General features: G+C 36.1%; 3 protein-coding genes across 3 annotated transcripts; 2 read left to right on the top strand and 1 right to left on the bottom strand.

Annotated features, from left to right (window-relative positions):
* The first annotated feature begins 834 nt into the window (after positions 1–834).
* flt3 (fms related receptor tyrosine kinase 3) lies at positions 835–15,648 on the top strand. Its single transcript, XM_048175070.1, has 24 exons — positions 835–1,132; positions 1,365–1,453; positions 2,372–2,514; positions 2,637–2,743; positions 2,845–2,962; positions 3,121–3,266; positions 4,372–4,508; positions 4,599–4,734; positions 4,941–5,118; positions 5,197–5,294; positions 5,372–5,477; positions 5,642–5,829; positions 6,737–6,819; positions 6,905–7,037; positions 7,123–7,227; positions 7,346–7,456; positions 9,380–9,536; positions 9,736–9,848; positions 10,864–10,982; positions 11,223–11,345; positions 11,440–11,551; positions 11,652–11,751; positions 14,396–14,501; positions 14,582–15,648. The coding sequence occupies exons 1-24, from the start codon at positions 1,060–1,062 to the stop codon at positions 14,759–14,761; spliced, it is 2,961 nt and encodes a 986-aa protein (XP_048031027.1). The 5' UTR covers positions 835–1,059; the 3' UTR covers positions 14,762–15,648.
* Positions 15,649–17,620: 1,972 nt separating this feature from the next.
* Positions 17,621–19,108, top strand: urad (ureidoimidazoline (2-oxo-4-hydroxy-4-carboxy-5-) decarboxylase). Its single transcript, XM_048175153.1, has 2 exons — positions 17,621–17,856; positions 17,956–19,108. Exons 1-2 carry the CDS (start codon positions 17,682–17,684, stop codon positions 18,303–18,305), a joined length of 525 nt encoding a protein of 174 aa, XP_048031110.1. The 5' UTR covers positions 17,621–17,681; the 3' UTR covers positions 18,306–19,108.
* Positions 19,109–19,367: 259 nt separating this feature from the next.
* Positions 19,368–22,837, bottom strand: pdx1 (pancreatic and duodenal homeobox 1). Its single transcript, XM_048175152.1, has 2 exons — positions 21,290–22,837; positions 19,368–19,736 (listed from the first exon to the last, which is right to left on the bottom strand). Exons 1-2 carry the CDS (start codon positions 21,717–21,719, stop codon positions 19,378–19,380), a joined length of 789 nt encoding a protein of 262 aa, XP_048031109.1. The 5' UTR covers positions 21,720–22,837; the 3' UTR covers positions 19,368–19,377.
* Between the last annotated feature and the right edge of the window lie 234 nt (positions 22,838–23,071).

Raw genomic sequence — 23,071 nt, 5'->3', positions numbered from 1 at the left:
GTAAGAAGAACGCATGCATTCTGTGTGCCACCAATCAAAATTCATCCATGGCTCCCATCATGCATTGCTGCATGAATAAATTATGAGCTGAATTGTCTTAGTAATTTCCTTTATTCTCATATTTTATTTTGTTCTGTTTATTCGACTTTTTAGTAGCTTGTTTTCTAATGTTCAGGGTTGATCTGTTGAATAGAATATGTTGCTTGTCACCGTCGTTGAGATTCACAGGCTGATTCTTGATGTCGCTTCAGTGTTCATGTAACACTCGTATTTCATGTACTCCCAGGAGAGTTAATTTAACACTGCTTTTTTTGCTGTGTAAAGCACAAAAGTGAATTGTTAATAAAATTCTTATATGATTAGAATGTAGAATTAAATTAATTTTTATTAGTACTATTTACACATTAGGGAGTTTATCTTTTTCAATTCAACTCAATATTTTTGTTTAGGTTCTAATTAATTCTGTACTGTTTTCTATTCAAATCTAATATTAAATGGATAACTATTAAGGGTCTCATTTAATTAATATTTACTCAATACCAAACCTTGTGAAATTTAATTAATAATATTGCTTGTAATCTGTTGCCTCTTTTTTATTGAGTAGATATGGTGTATTTTTTCTTACAGTGTGTGTACATTAATGAGGAAAAAAATGAACTTAAATGATTTTAGCAAATGGTTGCAATATAACAAAGAGTGAAAAATTTAAGGGGGTCTGAATACTTTCCGTACCCACTGTGTGTATATATATATATATATATATATATATATATATATATATATAATCTATGCAATAGGCTACCGCTGTCAAAGAAAAATTCTCCAATATAAATAATAGAAATATACCAGAAATATAATCCCTTTTTAGAAACAATCTAGCCTACTTGCCAAAAGGCTTCTTTTTTAAGTTGCTGGCATTTAAACTCCACCTGATGCATGTAAAGCGATGTTTTGTGTCATGCGCTGAAGCGAATGCCTTTGAGCCTTATTAAGAAGTGATGTTTTGTCATGCGCTAAAGTGAAAGTCTTTGCGCCTCTGTTCGCTGTCCATCCTATTTCATGATCACACAAGGGTCGAGGAAGAAACTGGTATGCATTCGCGCGATGCGTGCAGGAAAGAGGCTTTTGGTGGGTAAGTCGGACAAAATATTGATATTTGTTACTTTATTTACCACTGAATCGGTGACACTCTGCAATATAGTTCATTTATAGCTAGTTATGTAAATATGTTAATGGATTAATCTTGTGTGATTAATTTTGTCTAATGTTATAAATTTGTTCCATTAGTTTAAGGCATAGTCTATTCAGTTATGTTTAGTTTCGCTCACTTTTCTCTCACTTTTTTTTTTGTTTTCATACCGAAGTCTTACTGGTGCTGCACTTGAGCGCTCACGGCAGCGCGATGATGGGCGCTTCGACTGAGGCTCGTTCACAGTGTGACACTGATGGATCGGTAAAGTCCTCACTGCACGGCTCAGTACAGCTCTCAGACTCCTTCCAAACTGATATTTTAGCTTTACCCACATATGCCACAGGGTTGAGGTTATAAATATCAACTCTAAAAATGCTGAGTTGTTTCAACCCAAATTTGGGTCAAATATGGACAAACCGAACCGTTGGGTTTGACCCAAATTTATTTATTTTTTTTTTTTTTTGGAGATGATCTATTCACCCTAGCGAGATTTACCTTACAGTGAACGTTACATTAAATTAAATAGGGTCTTTTCCATTCATAAAAGATAATTTGTAAAGTACATTTTTGTAAAATTGTAAACGTTCTGTTAAACATCATAACCATTCAGTTGTTTACTGTAGAAATTCATGCAACAGGGTTGATAATTTAACAGAATAGAAAGTGTTTGAAAAGGGAGACATTTGTTGATGAGATCATCTCAGATTTTTTTAAATGTATGTGATTTTACATTATTTTATTAAGGAGTAGTTAAGATGTTAAAAGGGTAAAAAAAAAGAAAAAAGAAATTTTGTCTGTATTTAAGAAAAATGCATTTAATAACAGCACAGAAAAGTTAAGTTTACAGTTAATTGTTAAAGTTTAGTATAATGAAACATTTAAACACCCTTTTTGTGTAATGAACCTATACTTTAGCGTATCTCATAGTTTATTTGTGTTTATTGTGATTATTTGTAACAAGCCTTTCTGGGTATTAGATCTTTTTTATCTTGCATTGTTTATCCAGTTTTTAAGCAGTTAAAAGCAGCTATAAATAAAAGCAGAACTGATGACTTTACAGAAATCGCAGTAATGACCACAGAGCTTTACAGTTACTGTCAAGCTATGTTTGCTCATTTTTCAGCATTGACGGTGATGACGACTGGAGTGTTAAAGTCTGCACACACCTTTTTTTTTCAGACCGTAAGATGCACATTGGAAGAGACTGACTTGATGAGTTCTGACCCATTTAAACTGGACATCATTGAAGGACAAACTGTAGAAATTTACAGTGCATGTCAACAAAACAGCTCAGATGGGCTTAAATGTCTCTGCTATCAAAGGTTTGTATCTGTTGGGTGGATGATGATTGTTTAATGAAGGTTTGAATGGATTAGGCTACTCAAACACATCGCCTGATGTTAAAGATGAATAAATGATCAAACTCTTTTACATGCTTAAACAGGATAAATTCCTCTACGGATCCATTACAGAACAACGAGAGATTTGGAAATGCAATATACACTGTAATATGTGGCAATCATAGTGTTACAGTTATTCAATCACCACAAAGTAGGTCAAATACTCATAAAACATCTCTATTTATGATCTAATCCATAGCTTTACCCTGCTTGAGGTGTTTCATTTAATACATCTCTCTGTTGTCTCTGTAGGGAGGCCATCAGTTCCAGTGCTGGAAGCTATTGCAATACCAGGGAGAAGCAATTTAGCTCAATTAGTGTGTACTTCTGAGGGGAACCCAAAACCAACCATCAGATGGGATGGTAACAGGTAATATGAAGTTATGGTCTGCTACCGTTTTGGAAATATACACTTTTGTACCTTAGGTTACTGCCCCATGCAATGACAGCATACCTTTTTTTCTCAGAGTAAGGGAAATTACTGCTATAACTGTATATCTATATTTCAATTGTTTGTTTTCCATTTAGCAAAAATCCAGAGGAGGTCATGACAAATAAGTGGTATAAGACAGAGAGCATTTTTAAGAGTTATGATGATCATCTTAAAACTCCAAAGATAAAGTGCTGTGCCTATAATTCACTGGGAGAAGAATGTACTGAGATCCATCATTACGGTATGTAATTTTTTTTGTTTTACAATAGTTACATCATCTGTATCTATTTTTTTAATACATGTACACATCCGTTCAAAAGTTTGTGGTTCTTAATGTTATTATGTAGCTTATCAATGCTGCATTAATTTGATCAAAAATACAGTAACAGTAATATTATGAAATTTTATTACAATTTAGAGTAACTGTTTTCTTTTGTAATATATTTTAAAATGTAATGTATTAATGTGAGAGCAAAGCTGAATTTTCAGCATCATTACTCCAGTCTTCAGTGTCACATGATCCTTTAGAAATCATTCTAATATTCTGATTTACTGCTCAATATTTTTTATTATTATTATTATGAGCAATGAAACAAAACAGTTGTGTTGCTCAATATTTTTGTGGAAACATTTTTTTCCAATGTTTTTTGATGAATGCAAAGAATTTAAATATTATAATATCTCATTCCACAATGGTAACAGCCAAGTTTAATAACTTGCTTGGAAACTTCCTATAGGAAAATGTCAGCACTGTTTGACGGCAAGTATTATTTAGATGATGTAGGATAAATGACCGTGATTGTAACGGTAAAAGACTGTAAAAATACTACGGTGACTAACTGTTAATTGGTTAACCGTATTATATACGGTGAATAACTGTAATAGATCTAACCATACAGTAAAATACTGTTAAATTTACAGTTTTTGGAAAAAGAACAAGAACTTGTATAATTTACAGTAAAAAACAAATTGACTTTCCCATAATTCCCTGCGTGACACTTCACATTTTCTTCTTAGTTTTTCTTACTTTTTTTCTAATCAGTTATGTAAATTGGGTTTTTATGTTACATCTAATGTTGTTAAATTAATGTTTATTGCATTTTTTAATTTCATGTGTGTTGCCATGATGGTGTTTAGTGTTTGTGTGAATGACAGTATTTTATAAATTTTGTAAATTTAAATTAAATCTGTAAAACTTAAAATGTCGCTATCATTTTTTTATGGTAAATTTCTGGCAACCACAGCAGCTGTTTTTTTACTATAATTTTTTTTTTTACAGTGTAGGTTATATAGGGGTTTTAGTTTAGATTGAAAACCTTATGCAAATTGTGTTGGTTATCCTTCAGATCTGGATACAAATGTGGACGGGCAAAAAGCTCCTATGATTTTCCTGAAATCTGGTCGGTCTCTGCTACTCCGTTGCACCATAAAATCTAAAAACTATAGAAACCCTGAATTGAGATGGCACTTCAATAACACAGCAGTAAGATGTGGATAGTAGCCATGAAGAAATATTAAATCATAGTTTCACTGCTCTGGCCGTTTGCTGATGTTCTCGCTTATTTTTATGCAGGTCAAAGGAATTACTTCAGCACATTTTTCAAATTGGGCAGAGCACTTCTTTATCGAATCAGTTAAAATAACACATAGTGGGGAGTACATCTGCAAATCTCTATACAACCACACTAACACCTATGTCAAGGTCTTTGGTAAGTAAAGCCATTGCCCTTTTCTGTTAAAAAAAAAAAGTAAAATTTGTATTTTAATAAATGTGATTGTAGAAACACAATGAGTAATACAGATTTAGAGCAAAATGCAAAAGTGCAAAAAGTTCATTTTACCAAATTTATGATTGACACAATGTATTGTTGTGCAAAAAATAATAATTCTTTTATTGACAATCCTTCCTTGACAGACAATGATAAAATCGACATATTGCAGTTGAATGAGAACAACCGCATACTAGCACAAAATAAGGCAAGCTTCTGCTTCCAGGCTCAGGTGTTCTCCTTCCCAAAAGCCCAGTGTCAATGGATTACACCAAATCAAACCGAAATACAGGGCAGAGAGACTCATCACCTTAATTTTAATAGGTATTTACCTCATGCCATCCATTTTAATCCATTTTAGTGTGCTGTTGTGTTTGCTTATTTTGTTCATTCTCTCTTTAGTACTTTTGAGCTGTGTAACCCTGAACCGGGCCAGTATCAAATGAAACTAAAGACTCAAGAGTATAGTGTCACGAGGAATATCTCTCTCTGCATTTTAGGTGAGTGGTCATAAACAGTTTGAAATAATAAAGAGATGTTAAATGTGAAATATATTAATATGCAATGCATTTTGCAGACATTCATTCAATTAAAATAGGCAAAGATTCAAGCTTCACCACTTGTGAGACTCGAAGCCCTCTACCTATGAATGTCTCTTGGAAGATCTGTCCATCACATGCTGAGTAAGTCAGCAAAATTAAGAAGAAGAGATAACCGATGACATAAATATGTTTATACAAGAAATATAAGTCATTTACTCTAACATATATATGACTTATAACAGACTTCTCTAATGAAGCATGCCTTTGTTTGCAAATGAAGTTGAACTCTATGAATATTTTCACAGCTGTACTGAAGATGAAGACTGGAAAGAGATGCCTGTTGCCCAGCCCAAGTTCATGGATTCAGATCATTTCTGTCATAAGAAAATTAACTTTGCCAGACCACACTTGAACTGGGAGAACATTAATATTAAATGCTGCATCACTAATGAAGCAGGGACTGTCTGCAGTGATCAAACACATGTGGAAACGGGTGAGTCTAAACCTAGAAAACTTCTGAAACTGGATGCTTTGAACATTGAACTCAGCAGAGTTAACCTAAACCCTGACTAGCGTAATTCTGTGCATCTTGCTTATCTTACTAGATCTTTATTGGGATTTCATAACTTTTTACATTACCAATTAAAACTTCTATTAAGGAAGGATGCATTAAATTGATCAAAAGGGACATTAAAGTGACATTTACATTGTTACAAAAGATTTATATTTCAAATAAATGCTGCTCTTTTGATCCTTCTATTGACCAAAAAAATCCACAAAAGTTTTCAAGTATGAGGTTTCTTGAGCAGCAAATCATCATATTCAGAGTCATGTGACACTGAAGACTGGAGTAATGATGCTGAAAATTCAGCTTTGCCATCACAGGAATAAATAACATTTTTTAATAATATATCACAATATTACTGTTTACTTGATTTTCTGATCAAATAAATGCAGCATTGGTGAGCATACGAAACTACAGTCCCCAAACATTTGAATGGCAGGACTAATAGGAGGAAATATTCCCCACATATTTACATATTTATTTATGTAAATATGTGGGTAATATTTTCACACCACATAGAGAGAGACAGAATTTGAATTAAACCCGAAAGTTTGCGGTCTTTATTTATAGCAATTTTGTACAGCTGAGAAAAACTTTTATTTTCAAGCGGGCGATTACATGATGATTATATGATCTTATGTGAAGATCACATATTGTCAATGTTGGTTCAGTAATCAACCCTAATTTGAGTTTAAAATATGGTTAGCACTAAGAGCGTCACCCTTTTAGTTCAGTTTGTTTCGCAGATGCAGGCTTTAAAAAAAAAAATGACACCATAAAAATCATCTGCAGGTGATTTTTTTCATATGTAAGTTATCGCTCTCTTTTTCCTCAGGTATCCGCATTGAATATGTGATTTGTCTCCCGTTCATCGTCATACTCCTCGTGGTCATCTTTGCCTTAATCATCAGAGTTAAGGTAAACCTCTCTTTTTCATAATGACAAACTCCTAGAATCATAGATCTTACCTTCTGAAACATATACTGTCACTCCTTTGTCACAGAAGCCTGCGTACCAGTGTCAGATCCAGATGATTCAGATGGTCGGACCCAACGACAATGACTACATATACATTGATTTCAAGGAGTTTAAGTATGACCTGAAATGGGAATTTCCACGAGAAAATCTTGAGCTTGGTAAAGATAGAACGAGGAACCTTCTTTTGACTAGCTAGAAATAACTTATTAGGTGTTAGTAATTCTTTCTGTGTGCTTTCCAAAGGAAATGAGCTAGGATCTGGTGCTTTTGGGATGGTTGTGCAGGCTACAGCATATGGGATCAGCAAGCCGGGAGTGTCCATTCAGGTAGCAGTAAAAATGTTAAAGGGTGAGTAATGACAAAACTGGCATGAATATCTCTACAAAACAAAATCAATCAATTGTGTGGCATTTTGGAATATGTTGGTAAACGTGTACTTCATATTGTTAACTTTTGCATCAAACAGACAAGCACCAGGCAGTGGAGAAGGAAGCTCTGATGTCTGAACTGAAAATGCTGACTCATATCGGACACCATGAAAACATTGTCAACTTGCTCGGAGCTTGCACAGGCTCAGGTAAGATTTGAAGAAGTCATGGGTTCTGAATCACGTCTTATATATAGGAATATCTCGCATCTCTGTTGAATACTTGATTCTGATTGGTCGGTGGTATGTTTGACCTCCTGCATGACAACCAATCTCCTCGGTTTCCATGTCTCAGCACTCTGAACTCTCGGTATTTTCACATAATAAAATAATTTTAAAGTCAGCATTAAACGGGAGGTGCGATTGTTTTTTCTTCTCTATTGTCACGTATTTTCAAGTGAAACGGCTTCTATAAAACATGAAAAAAATGTAGGGTGGGACTTGATTTTGGTTTTCACAATCAGAGTTATATTAATAAATATCCTGACGCATCCAAGCTTTAAAATGGTAGTAAACGGGACCAATGAGTATGAAGCTGAAGAAAGTGCATCCATCCATCAAAAACATACTCCACACGGCTCCAGGGGTCCAGCTTTATTGTTGTAAAAAAAAAGATATCTAGCTTCCGCCAGATCGCCTTCTGTATTCAGCTTACGAAAAAGCATAACTGACACGACGTTGAATACGGAAGGCGGACTGAAGGAAGCTAGATATTTTACTTTACTTAACTTGTTAAATATGGATATTTTTCTTACACAAACGCATCACTTCTCTTCAGAAGGCCTTTATTATCCCCCTGGAGCCACGTGGAGTACGTTTATAATTGATGGATGCACTTTCTTGAGCTTCACACTCGTTGGTCCCATTCACTGTCATTATAAAGCTTGGATGCGTCAGGATATTTATTAATATAACTCCGATTGTGTTCATCAGAAAGAAGAAAGTCACATACACACATGATGGCTTGAGGGTGAGTAAAGCTTGGGGTAATTTTCATTTTAAAGGTGCCCTAGAATTAAAAATTTTATTTACCTTGGCATAGTTGAATAACAAGAGTTCAGTACATGGAAATGACATACAGTGAGTCTCAAACTCCATTGTTTCCTCCTTCTTATATAAATCTCATTTGTTTAAAAGACCTCCAACGAACAGGCGAATCTCAACATAACACTGACTGTTACATAACAGTCGGGATCATTAATATGTACGCCCCCAATATTTGCATATGCCAGATCATGTTCAAGGCATTAGACAAGGGCAGGCAGTATTAACGTCTGGATCTGTGCAGAGCTGAATCATCAGACTAGGTAAGCAAGCAAGGACAATAGCGAAAAATGGCAGATGGAGCAATAATAACTGACATGATCCATGATATAATGATATTTTTAGTGATATTTGTAAATTGTCTTTCTAAATGTTTCGTTAGCATGTTGCTAATGTACTGTTAAATGTATTACCATCGTTTATTACTGTATTCACGGAGACAAGACTGTCGTTATTTTCATTTTTAAACGCTTGCAGTCTGTATAATTCATAAACACAACTTCATTCTTTATAAATCTCTCCAACAGTGTGTAATGTTAGCTTTAGCCGCGGAGCACTATCAAACTCATTCAGAATCAAATGTAAACATCCATATAAATACCATACTTACACGATTAGACATGCTGCATGACGAACACTTTGTAAAGATCCATTTTGAGGGTTATATTAGCTGTGTGAACTTTGTTTATGCTGCTAAAGGCAAGCGCGAGCTCCGGGGGCGGGGAGCATGAGAATTTAAAGGGGCCGCAGCCTGAATCGGCACATATTTAATGATGCCCCAAAATAGGCAGTTAAAAAAATTCATTAAAAAAAAAATCTATGGGGTATTTTGAGCTGAAACTTTACAGACACATTCAGGGGACACCTTAGACTTATATTACATCTTTTAAAAAGACGTTCTACGGCACCTTTAAAGTGAACTAATCATTTAAAACTATATTTAATGTCCATTTATTTACTTATATGTCAAATGAGCATGATAATATACGATCAGACAGATTTCTTTTTTTTTTTCTTTTAAATCTGCAGGTCCTATTTACCTGATATTCCAGTATTGCTGTAACGGAGATCTCTTGAACTACCTGAAGAGCAACAGGGAGCGTTTTCACAAATATCTGACGGATGCTTTCAACAGGGACAGATTCAGAGGCCTCTACCACAACTTCCAGCAGAAGAGAAACTCCAGGTTTGTATAAGTGTCTACCAAGAAGTGAATTACATTAGTGGCCTTAGACAAAGCAAAAAAATAAAAATACCGTGCGGAGCAGAGGGAAATGAATATCTTGGGCTGAAGGGGAACTGTAAATCTAAAGGTGTACACAAATGAATAAACTGTCGTGCAGTTAAAGACCATGTGCTTCTCTCTCCTTGTTGCACCTCCACAGTGGGTATGTTGAGCCTGATAACAGCTCGTGTCTGCACTTGACTCTTACAAGCAAAGGACAGGAGAACGAGGCGCTCCTCAGACCCAGCCTCAGCTCAGTGTCTACTGTTGAGGGTAGGTGGAGAAAAGGAGAATTTGAGAGGTTTAAAAAAAATAAATATCATTAAGTGTATGAATTATGCAATGCCTTTTAAGAGGGAAAACTTATTTTTATTTACCAACATTTTATTATTTTCTATTAACTAGTGTTATTAACTCATTTTTAATTAAAATTATAACTAATTTTATTATTCATATTAACTTGGTTTCACATGCATGTAATCATAAAACTTCAATTTATAGCATTAAAGTGCACCATTATGATATTTCAAAGCTTCCTAATTTTGTTTTTGAGGTCTCCTACAATAGATTTACATGCATCCAAGGTCAAAAAACACTTTAATTTTCTCATAATATACATTGCAGCATCACCTCTTTTCTCACAGTGCCTGAAACAGTTCGATAAAGGATTCAGTTTCTCTACCCCTCCTTTCCGAGAGCCGACTCTGCTCTGATTGGTCTACTGCTTACAGTGCGTGTCGGAAACAAAACACCCATTACCATATCTGCATTTCAGCCCCAAAGGCTTTCTCAGCGCTTGTTTACACAGTGTTATGTACAGTAATGATGGCTTCGGTTTTACTCAATTTGAGCCCAAGTCCTCATCCTTTGGAAGCGCATGCAAAGTGGATTTGCTTTTTTAGTGCAGAAAACAGCGTTTCTCGACATGTCGAAAACACGAACCAAACTCTCCCAGCCCTCAGCTTCAACACAGTGTTTGAGAGCAGGTTAAAGTAGACAGTGTTTGTGGGCAGCTAATGATTATGCAAATTTGTTATAAACCTACATAGGTTTGTGCAGGAACTAAGCCTGGAATTACGGATGACTTGTTTCAGACAGTTCAGAATCAGTTCTCTCTTTTGGGAGAAAATAACTCTGAAAAGTAATGTCTGAAAAAGCATAATAGGGGCACTTTAAGCAAATGATTGCAGATTGTTATCCATATGCTCATTTTATTTGTTATTTGTTACCAAATAACTAATAATAATTAGTAAAATAACTGTTATTGTTTTATGTCAATTCTGTAAAGAAATGCTTGAAAGTGAAGACAAACTTCAAGAAGAGGAACTTCAGAGTCTCACCTATGATGACCTCCTGAGTTTCTCTTTTCAAGTTGCAAAGGGCATGGAGTTCCTGTCCTCTAAAAATGTGAGCTTAACTTTCTGATCATGAAACTTCTACTTCCTGCTATCTCACAGAGATAATACTGACACCTTTTTTTAACACTTTTTTTCACTAAATACTACATGAGCATGTCACAAACCAGAGAAGCATCTATACTCTTTGTACTTCTTTTTATACCTGAGTGCTTAATATCTTGATTGTTTTCTCATATCATTATATTGTCAATGTAAAAAAAGGCTTTAGTGAATGATCTTCTGCCTACAGTGTATCCATAGGGACTTGGCAGCCAGAAATGTTTTGGTTACGCATGGCAGGCAAGTGAAGATTGGTGACTTTGGCCTCGCCAGAGACATTGAACATGATTCCAACTACGTTGTAAGAGGAAATGTAGGTATTTTGGGTGCATATGTGATAGTCTAGATGCGACTGGTCTTCATTTAGTTCACTTGTAATTATAATTGTTTACATGCCATTTTTGCAGGTGCGTTTGCCCGTGAAGTGGATGGCTCCTGAGAGTATTTTCAAAGGGGTCTACACTATGCAGAGTGACGTCTGGGCCTATGGCATTCTTCTATGGGAAATCTTTTCTCTAGGTGTCTCTCTTTGCATTGAACCAAGAACGTTTCTATAAATCATTCCTGATTAAAAGCACACAGTGTTTTGTCATTTTTACTCACTATTTATGTCTTTTAGGAGTCACGCCATATCCTGGTATAACTGTGAATAACGCATTCTACAGAATGATTGAAAGTGGATATCACATGGAGCAACCTTATTATGCAGCAGAATCTGTGTAAGTGCCTCTATTTTTACTAAAACACAAAATCTAATTTTTTATATATATATATATATATATATATATATATATATATATATATATATATCAGGCATAACATTATGACCACTGACAGGTGAAGTGAATAACACTGATTATCTCTTCATCACGGCACCTGTTAGTGGGTGGGATATATTAGGCAGCAACATATTGTCCTCAAAGTTGATGTGTTAGAAGCAGGAAAAATGGGCAAGCGTAAGGATTTGAGTGAGTTTGACAAGGGCCAAATTATGATGGCTAGACGACTGGGTCAGAGCATCTAAAACTGCAGCTCTTGTGGGGTGTTTCCCGGTCTGCAGTGGTCAGTATCTATCAAAAGTGGTCCAAGGATGGAACAGTGGTGAACCGGCGACAGGGTCATGGGCGGCCAAGGCTCATTGATGCATGTGGGGAGTGAAGGCTGGCCCGTGTGGTCCGATCCAACAGACAAGCTACTGTAGCTCAAATTGCTCAAGAATAAATGCTGGTTCTGATAGAAAAGTGTCAGAATACACAGTGCATCACAGTTTGTTTTGTGTATGGGGCTGCATAGCTGCAGACCAGTCAGGGTGCCCATACTGAACCCTGTCCACCGCTGAAAGGGCCAACAGTGAGCGTCAGAACTGGACCACGAAGCAATGGAAGAAGGTGGTCTGGTCTGATGAATCACGTTTTCTTTTACATCACGTGGATGGCCGGGTGCGTGTACGTCACTTACCTGGGGAACACATGGCACCAGGATGCACTATGGGAAGAAAGCAAGCCGGCGGAGGCAGTGTGATGCTTTGGACAATGTTCTGCTGGGAAGCCTTGGGTCCTGCCATCCATGTAGATGTTACTTTGACATGTACCACCTACCTAAGCATTGTTGCAGACCATGTACAACCTTGAAACAGTATTCCCTGGTGGTTGTGGCCTCTTTCAGCAGGATAATGCACCCTGCCACAAAGCAAAGATGGTTCAGGAATGGTTTGAGGAGCACAACAACGAGTTTGAGGTGTTGACCTGGCCTTCAAATTCCCCAGATCTCAATCCAATCGAGCATCTGTGGGATGTGCTTAACAAACAAGTCCAATCCATGGATGCCCCACCTCGCAACTTACAGGACTTAAAGGATCTGCTGCTAACATCGTGGTGCCAGAAACCACAGAACACCTTCAGGGGTTGAGTGGAGTCCATGCTTCGATGGAACGGGGCTGTTTTGGTAATGTGTCACTGTTTTGGTAACGCGTCAGGGTAATGTGTCATTGCTGGACACTGGATCCTCTAGATCGACCTTGTTTCTCCAAGGGGGACCAACACAATATTAGGAAGGTGCTCATAATATTGTGTTGGTGGGGCATCCATGGATCGGACTTGTTTGTTAAGCACATCCCACAGATGCTTGATTGGATTGAGATCTGGGGAATTTGAAGGCCAAGTCAACACCTTAAACTCGTTGTTATGCTCCTCAAACCATTCCTGAACCGTTTTTGCTTTGTGGCAGGGTGCATAATCCGTATATATATGGATTTATATATATATATATATATATATATATATATATATATATATATATATATATATATATATATATATATATATATATATATATATACAGTACAGTCCAAAAGTTTGGAACCACTAAGATTTTTAATGTTTTTAAAAGAAGTTTCGTCTGCTCACCAAGGCTACATTTATTTAATTAAAAATACAGTAAAAACAGTAATATTGTGAAATATTATTACAATTTAAAATAACTGTTTTCTATTTGAATATATTTCACAAAGTAATTTATTCCTGTGATGGCAAAGATGAATTTTCAGCATCGTTACTCCAGTCTTCAGTGTCACATGATCCTTCAGAAATCATTCTAATATGCTGATCTGCTGCTCAAGAAACATTTAATGTGTACAATTGTACAAAATATTTGTGTACAATATTTTTTTTCAGGATTATTTGATGAATAGAAAGTTCAAAAGAACAGTGTTTAACTGAAATCTAATCTTTTGTAACATTATAAATGTCTTTACTGCCACTTTTGATTGATTTAATGCATCCTTGCTGAATAAAAGTATTCATTTCTTTAATTTCTTTTCAAAAAAATAAAAATAAAAATTCTTACTGACCCCAAACTTTTGGACGGTAGTGTATAATGCTACAGAAGCTTTGTATTTCAGATAAATGCTGTTCTTTTGAACTTTCTATTCATCAAGGAATCCTGAAAAAAAGTACACGACTGTTTTCAACATTGAAAATAATCATAAATGTTTATTGAGCAGCAAATCAGCATATTAGATTGATTTCTGAAGGATCATGTGACACTGAAGACTGGAGTAACGATGCTGAAAATTCAGCTTTGCATCACAGGAATAAATTACTTTGTCAAATATATTTAAATAGTACACAGTTATTTTAAATTGTAATAATATTTCACAATATTACTGTTTTTTACTGTATTTTTAATTAAATAAATGTAGCCTTGGTGAGCAGACGAAACTTCTTTTAAAAACATTAAAAATCTTAGTGGTTCCAAACTTTTGGACTGTACTGTATATATATATATTAACAGAACATTTATTATGCAGTACATTTGTGAAATACTTCTGGAGTATTTTATATACTGGTGTTTGTGTTTATTTAGATACAGGGTAATGTGTCGCTGCTGGACACTGGATCCTGTAGATCGACCTTGTTTCTCCAAGCTTGTGGCTTTCATGGAAAAAGAGCTGGCTGCTTTGGAAGAGAGGGTGACTTTCATGTGAAAGTTATTTTAAAAATACGCTAACATTGCTGGCGGATGCACACTTACTGTGATATCTGTTTACAGCTATATTACAATGTCGAAGGATACTGCCACAATGAAGTAACATACCAGAATGCACCAGTGACCCCTGATGCTACATTGATGGAGAACAAACAGGATGTCTTCCAGTCCAACACTGAGGATTCACATGAATGCAAATCTGTGGACAGTCTTGGATCAGTAAGAACAGAACCTCTTGTTTGAATATGAGTTTAAGCCTTGGCTATGCAATTATGTCTGGCATTGGGAAAACTTAATGCATAATTTGTGCTTCCATAAATAACCACTTAAACATAGCATTTTTAGTTTTTTGGAATTGGAATTTGAACGAATCATTTATGCACATATTGTACCACTATAATGTTTAATATTTTTGGATTGAGGCCTATTAACTCTAATTCGGTTATCTTTTTTTTTAACAATGTTAAAATGGAATAAATAATATACAGTATTTGAATGCTGTTTTGTGCAGCAAGATTCTTTAGGAACTATAAAATATAAGAAACCTTCCAAAATTGTAGCCTACCACTGTGAGAGCTGAATGACCTTCTGTACTCCATAATGAAGGATGACAAGCGTTGCTGTTTGAGAACTGATCATGGAGATTATTAATTATGTTTATATATTTTTTGCTGCATTTGCAGACTATAATAAATTGCTCTATTTTTATAAGAAAAACTCTTTATTATTGTTTTTCATCATATTTATTCATTTACCTTTAAAACATTTATGGCTTAATCATTGTTCTTTAAATATTATTTATCATGTAATAAGAATAGTCTTCAGTATACTTATAGTTATGCTTATCATTGTAACAGAAAAGTATTTTCTATAAACTAAATGAGCTTTTTCAGTTCCATTGCCTAACTTGATAAAGTATTAATTATGATGAAGTATTAATTGTTATGTAATCATTGTTGATTGTCCTTGCTTTGAGAGGACAGTGAATGAGTGGACATAATATTAAAAAGGGATCATTGTTATTTTTATGTGAGACACCAACTACAAAGATGTGTTGGAGTAACTGAAAAATGTTTGTATGTAAGGTTTAAGATGCAACAGAAGCAAAATAAAACACAATACAAATTGTGCATTTTTGTCTGTGTATAATTCTGTGTAACCATATAGTATTATATATGAAATGCTTTGAAAGCGTTTATATCATAGACCTACAGAGGGGGGCGCCACGGTGCATGAACCAGAGCCATGATACCAGGGCTGCAGTAAGTGAGGGAGAGAGCAGAGGAGAGGCAGCTCACTGCAGAGCCATGGGTGAAGCGTGAAGTCCAGCTCCTCCTTTCTGGATGTAATTTGGGCATAATGGGTGGAGCTAGAGGGTCCAACCACACCCTAACCCATTACTCTATCCCTCAACCCATTAGATCCACAGAGATGGAGCTGGACTAAATCAAGCTCAACCCATGATGTCAAGAGAGGTGGAACTGGGTGTAATTTGGCTTGGAGCAGAGACCAGTGAAACCTCTGACCAAATTTTTACTATGGTTGTAAAAAAAAATCAAAAGTTGAGAAAACTTAAAAGTTTAAAGGATTAGTTCACCCAAAAATGAAAATAATGTAATTAATTACTCACCCTTATGTCGTTCTACACCTGTAAGACCTTCGTTCATCTTCGGAACACAAATTAAGATATTGTTGATGAAATCTGATGGCTCAGTGAGGCCTCTATTGAGAGCAAAGCCATTCAAACTCTCAAGGTCCATAAAGTTACTAAAAACATTTTTGAGCAGTTCATGTGAGTTCAGTGGTTCTATCTTAACATTATAAAGCGACAAGAATACTTTTTGTGTGCCAAAAAAAATAAAAAAAATAACGACTTTTCAACAATATCTATATGGGCTGATTTCAAAACACTGCTTCATGAAGCTTCTGAGCTTTATGAATCTTTTGTTTTGAATTAGTGATTCGGATCTCTTATAAAACGGCTAAACTGCTGAAATCACGTGACTTTGGCACTCCGATTCACTGTTTCGATTCGTAAAGATTTGAAATCGGCCCATATAGAGAGCGGGACGACATGAGGGTGAGTATTACATTATTTTCATTTTTGGGTGAACTAACCCTTTAAGGCAACCAGCTGCAGGAGATTTTTGAGTTTTCTCAACTTGTTGTAAATTGAACTTGTTATACAACAAGTTGAGAAAACTCTGGTTGCCTTAAGCCTCAGCTGGTTGCCTTAAACTTTTAAGTTTTCACAACTTTAATTTTTTACAGTACTTCATTTGTCTGTTGTACAGCCCATTTTAACTGTAATCAGACCTAATATATCATGGTCTCAATATTTCCATTCATTGTCAGGATATATCCAACATATTAAGCCAGAAAAGAACATTACATTTCAAAGCAAAATATAAACTCAAATGACTAACATAACAAAAAAACAAAACAAAAACAGCAAAAATGCAATAGGTCTAACTATATTGTTTAGTCTTTAATCTTTATTTAATTTTCTGATGTTTAATCTTTTTTAATGTTTGATGTTTATTTTTCATGTATAGTGAAGTTTTTATTTCTATATTAATCTGTTTCAGTCAACATGTTCAGAAAACATGTTTACTGATCTCATGTTAGCAGACATACAGTGAGAGTCTGTTCATTAGGCCTCTATTGTGGAGGGCTCAAGTGAAAAATATTTTAAATAGGCTAGTGCAGTATTTCTCAACCAGGGGTCTCTGGACCCCAAGTGGTCCTTGACGTAATGCCAGGGGTCCTTATAAAATGTCTGAATATGAATATTTGTATATTTTGACATTTGACATGTTCCCATAAAAAAAGATAATATATGTATAATATAACTGACGATATGACTGAACATTGGATAAGTCAACTAACGTAGTAGTAAATTATTCTTGATTGCATTTGGTCATCACAAAGACATTAATGATACCAATGAGCCAATATTATTCTGGGGTCCTTGAGGACGTTTATGAAATAATGAAAAAAATATGAAAAAAAGGTTGAGATTCACTAGGCTAGGGGGTATGTACATTGAGACAATTACTGATATTTAAATGGGAAGAGCACTTGCCCCAATGGACATTGACCTCAGTAGGCTATTGGCTTTTGCCATTTCCAGAACAGTTTGTAGAGGACACGTGCCGGAGCCATGGACATAAGCGTTGTAAATGCTCTCACATACGAGGAATTTGTGAATTTATTCGGTAATGTGGTAGAGAAATGCCCCATCATTTCTGCTGCAATATGGTCCCACCGGCCTTTCAAAGATCTTGCAGACATCGAGGCTCACATAATGGGATTCATTCACAGTCTACCAGACTCAGGTAACTTCTGCTTTATCAACTTAACATCAACTCCTGACGTTTTAAACACAATAATTTATTTACTGGTTTATATACAAAAACTACATTAAATGTGTTCAGGTAAAGAGGGCATTTTGCGGTGTCATCCTGATTTGGCGGGCCGAGATCTCCAGAGCGGGACTCTAACACGAGAGTCTCGAGAAGAGCAGAGTCAAGCCGGTATGACCACACTGGATTCCGCAGAGATTCAGCACATGTACCGTCTCAACTCGAAGTACAAGGAACGCTTTGGCTTCCCTTTTGTAATCTGCGCCCGCCTCAACAACAAAGCGGATATTGTGCGTCAACTGAATGAACGCCTGAAGAATGACCGCGCGTCGGAGCGGGAGCGCGCGATCGAAGAGGTTAAAAAAATCTGTAGCCTCAGGTTAAACAATATTGTCCTATCTGACATTCAAACCAAACTGTAACTCAAGTTAACTTTACAAAAGTGTTTACTGCCTCTCTCTAGGTAGCTACTTGATTGTAGCCTATATCATTTTAATTTGTAGGCCTATGTTAATTTGTGTAAAATAAGAAAACACAAAAAGCAATATGCTGACAAATAAATTGATCCATATCTCATGCCGTTTAAAGGGATAGTTCACCCAAAAAAATAAAATTTTGTCATTTATTCACCCTCAAGTTGTTCCAAACCTGTATAAATGTATTTGTTCTGCTGAACACAAAGGAAGATATTTGGAAGAATGTTTGTAACCAAACAGATCTCTCCTCCCATTGACCATATAAGGGAAAAAATACTATCGGGGCGAGATCTGTTTTCATTTAGGTGAACTATCCCTTTAAGGGCCCCTAAATCAATAAGATAATATTTAGCCTACAATTTTGTGATATAATTGCGCTAATAATAAAATTAAGTGATAAAAACGGCAGTGTCATGTTTTTTTGTCAACGTACTCCCCATAGTGATCCTAAAAACTTTGGGTTATGAGAGCAAAAAAATTGCCTAATCGGGAGTATAGTCTTTTAGTCATAGCCTATATGGGTTGCTTTGATTTATTATTTATTATTTTTGATTGCAACAAATTATAACAAATGATATGACTCCACCCTGCCCATATGCTTTTAATTGTTTTATAGGCTATAGCTGTAAGAATTTTATTGGAAGAATGTTGTAATGATAGAGGTATGTATTTAAATTAAGAAGCTATTTATTGTCTATCTATACAAATGAATACATTCAAATTTTAATAAAGTCCAAGAACATATTTGATAATGAACATTTGGTGTTTCAATGACGTGCTGAATTTCGATTGGCCTACTCTGAAAACACGAAATTGACTCTACAGAAGCTTCGTCTCTCACGCAACTGAGATCGCCCCCTACTGCCAACAAACAGGATTTGACCAAATATCATTGTCACTGTGAGAATGGAATGTCACAATGTTGCACACTTATAGTTCCACTCATCGATGGCACTGACAGGCTGATTGATTGCATTGATGATACAGTCTCGGATGTCTCTTTTGGACAGTGTGTGTTTTACGAGTCTTGTGGAACTGGAGGTGCATGTATGTGCAGGGGTGAGGGGGGTCCCGCTACAGTTCCCGGGGCGACACACGACTCATCCTTCAAATCCCCAGACGTGATGGAGGAATCCTGTTCGGGGTCCACTCCTCTGGCTCTCCTCTTGTCCTCCTCCTTTTTCCACTTCATGCGTCGGTTTTGGAACCAGATCTTGATGTGTCTCTCGGTGAGGCTGAGGGTGAGCGCGAGCTCCACGCGGCGTGGGCGAGAAATGTACTTGTTGAAGAGGAACTCTTTCTCGAGCTCGAGCAGCTGCGCTCTGGTGTAAGCTGTCCGCGTGCGCTTGTTCTCCTCGGCCTCTACCATGTAAGGGCCTGAAACAGAATTAGACTAGATGAGTGAAATTTTAGTAAAGTCATGTTTTAGACATAGCCTATTTCTCGCTGTCACATCTCTGAAGATATTAGTTTGAATGTTATCTGATCATTTGATAAAGGTAAGTTAAAGGGTCAGAACCAATTAAGTTAGTATAGGCCTGTCTATTTTGATTTAACCATTAACCATTCCTGATTTAAATTCTTAAAACCATGTGACAATGTTATGTATTTAACTCAAATATTTGAAGAAGCCTAAAGTAGGCCTATACTTTCTTTTTAATTTAACACGTATGATAAAAGAAATGGCGTAGGCCTAATACTGTCTTGAGTGAAGGTTGTGATAAAGTTCCCGTGAAATATTATTCTCCTGGATCAACATTTTCTGAAATAATCATTTATCTGGCGAAATTTGACGTGCACTAAATGTTTGTATTAGGCTACAGAACTGGCAGTTTTGTCCGATGATTTAGCAATAATCACCTCTTTTTCGTTTTCTAATCAAATACTAATTGAGGAATTAAAATTAGTCCTAAAAATTGCATTTATTTAAAGCACAAGAAATCAAGATCAAATTCTGCATTAGTCCATATAAATGTCACTCTCTTGGAGACCTTGCAAGTGTCAAGTAGCCTAACATCTGTGTTCCTCAGGTCATAATTTGTAATCCCAAAATAATTATATTAATTGCATAATCATTTTTAATAATAATTGTATACACTGTAAAAAAGAACTGTTGGTGTAACTTAAAAAAGTAAGTTACCCGGTTGCCTTAAAATTTTGAGTTCATTGAAATTAAAAATGTGAGTTAATACAATGAAGGCAATTGGTTTAATCAACAGAAACTCAAAATGTTAATTAATTATCTAAGTTGATTTGACAAAAGAAAAAATGTTGTGATAAATCATGAAAACTTTTTTTTTTTTACAGTGTAGGCCAAATTCAATAGTGAATCATTACTGTCATTATGCGTTTCACTTATTTTTATTTAACATATTATAATAAATATAACAATATGTTGTTCTCGAAATTATCTTATGAATACAGTTATAGGCTAATAAAAATAATCAGGCAGCTGAAATTCGCCAATGCATATAGTATAAATTATGTAAAGAAACAAAAACTTTTTTTACTTACTGCATTATGGTCAATATGCATTGTAACTGTGTGGCCTAAGCTGAGGTAAATGACCACACATAAGACCACAAAAAAATTACTGAATTATGTCTGCTGGAATTATTTCTACAATAAAACTGCAGGGCCGCGTTTCCTAAACCAGCAAATGCAGCTTTTGTCAGAGCATTGGTTTTGTATATCCTTCTCTTTTTCTGAGAAACTATAGATACCACGAAAAATGTTTTATTTATAGCCTATATGAGATAATCAGAAATATTATTATTTCCAAATGGAGATCTTGTAACACAAGACTACTTTTAAGCGCTTGAGAGTTTGGAGATCGTGAGCATGAATTTGACATCAGGGTCTGCATGCTTTCATTTTAATAAAAGTTATATGGTGAACCTGTAAATATTAATGGCCAAAGTGCGAGTTACCTGTCCACTGTCCTTTCCAGGCGTGCGTGTGAGATTTAGTTGACTTCATCCAGGGGAATGGGAGATGATATCTGTTCCGATCCCCGCACAGGTCAAGAGAGTCTCCGTAACCCCCGAGCGTCTGTAGAGATGTCTGTGGAGTCTGAGGAAGGTGAAGATGAGGCCCTGCTAGATCATCCCGGGTCGACATGTTATAAGAGGTAATGTCGGTAAGACTTGGCTGGTCCTGTGAGCCCAAAGACGGCGAGGTGTAGACGGACTGAGTCTGTCTACTCATATAGAGACACGGTGGAGGGTTTTGGCAGTAGTCTTCGCTGGGGTGTCTCTGGAAGGCGCAAGAGTCCTTGTACAGATGGTTAGGTGGGTAATAGTGCTCTTCCCGATTCATGATTGCCACAGACCGGGGAAACCGTGCTGTACACGAGCACATGAGCTAGCGCCCTGCCCCTGATCAGGACCTCTGCTCTACCTGCAGTCTGAGCGTCTGGCGCCGTTCTAGGGCCTCATAGGTGTGCCACCGTGACCATGTGACCCTGCTGCACCATTGGTTTCACTGTTTACACAAAGCTGTCAACTGGCAGTAGATTCTGTTCGTGTTTCCTTTCGACTGCCCCGCGGTTTGACAATAATTGAACAGAACTGACCATGCTCAAATCAATGCCCTTGGCAAACACTCTCTGTTTGCCTGCGACTATATGTGCTACACCTGTTAAATACTACAGCAAAGACAGGTGAATCGGGGGATCCGTATCTCTGCTCTCCGCGGAAAAGGCTGCCACTTTTCATTGAATAACGAACAGGTAAAAAGTGTAGGCTATAATTAAAACAAAGAAAATGTTGTGCGAAGACGCAAAAGTTAATTTTATATTGTTGAAGGCTCTATAACTTCCAAGGAGAGACAGAATCGATACTCATCAAAGGCAAAAATATCAAAAAGGATAAATCAGAATGCAGAGTGTTACAAGCCCCCACCCCCCAGTGCTATTGTGGCTTCTACGCATTAAGAGGCCCCATTAAGTCTTTGTCACGTAAAATATGAACACTGGCGACAAGGACAATCATTACACACATACATCCCAACTGTTGTCTTCAACCAAGCTTACCTGCCATTAAGCACACCAGTCCACGCTCCATTAAACTAAAGTCCTCGTGGTTAAATAAAAACGAGCTGTTCGGTGTAAACGAATTAACATGTCGAGTGAAACGGAACTCAATTAGTTAGACATGTGTGCGTAACGTGTGCGCACCGGGCAGTCCGCTGTTTGGAGAGGTCAAAGCGCAGGGAGAAACGCAGCATAAAAAGGTGAAGTCTAATGCTGAAAAAACTTCCAAAACAATCAGTCTTTTAAAGAATAGATTATTTAAGAGTTATCTCTCTTTTTTTCTTCATTTTTAAGAGGGCTTATTAAATTTGCCAAAAGTTTCTCTATTTTGGACTTGCCCCCACACAGACTTTTTAACTTTATAAATGTATAAAAATGTTAAAATCTGAATTTTCCACCCACAGAACACATTTTTCAATTCGTTTGCAAAAAAAAAAAAAAAAAAAAAAAAAAAAGATTTAAAACAAAGGACATTTAAAAAAAAAAAAAATCACAGAAGGGGAGCACAATACATCAAAATAAACTTTCATCCATTTTAAAATGGCTTACACTTCAATATCAAGATTTCAAATACCAAAAGTAATGGAAGAATCATCCATACGTTCTTTTATATATATTTTTTTTTAAAAGATTGAAACATTTGTATTATGTTCAAGCAAAATTCGAGTCTGTATGACAT

Source organism: Megalobrama amblycephala, linkage group LG22, assembly GCF_018812025.1.
Source record: "Megalobrama amblycephala isolate DHTTF-2021 linkage group LG22, ASM1881202v1, whole genome shotgun sequence".
Lineage (NCBI taxonomy): Eukaryota > Metazoa > Chordata > Actinopteri > Cypriniformes > Xenocyprididae > Megalobrama > Megalobrama amblycephala.
Note: the sequence above shows the minus strand (reverse complement) of the source record. Positions and strands in the feature narration are given on the sequence as shown.

Excerpts from the sequence above, each read along its gene's own strand:
- pdx1 (XM_048175152.1), bottom strand. The coding sequence starts at position 21,719 with ATGTGCTCGTGTACAGCACGGTTTCCCCGGTCTGTGGCAATCATGAAT. Across the intron at positions 19,737-21,289 it reads CTGGAAAGGACAGTGGACAG|GCCCTTACATGGTAGAGGCC; the intron begins GTAACTCGCACT and ends ATTCTGTTTCAG.
- urad (XM_048175153.1), top strand. The coding sequence starts at position 17,682 with ATGGACATAAGCGTTGTAAATGCTCTCACATACGAGGAATTTGTGAAT. Across the intron at positions 17,857-17,955 it reads TCACAGTCTACCAGACTCAG|GTAAAGAGGGCATTTTGCGG; the intron begins GTAACTTCTGCT and ends AAATGTGTTCAG.
- flt3 (XM_048175070.1), top strand. The coding sequence starts at position 1,060 with ATGATCACACAAGGGTCGAGGAAGAAACTGGTATGCATTCGCGCGATG. Across the intron at positions 5,830-6,736 it reads TCAAACACATGTGGAAACGG|GTATCCGCATTGAATATGTG; the intron begins GTGAGTCTAAAC and ends CTTTTTCCTCAG. Across the intron at positions 11,346-11,439 it reads ACTACGTTGTAAGAGGAAAT|GTGCGTTTGCCCGTGAAGTG; the intron begins GTAGGTATTTTG and ends CCATTTTTGCAG.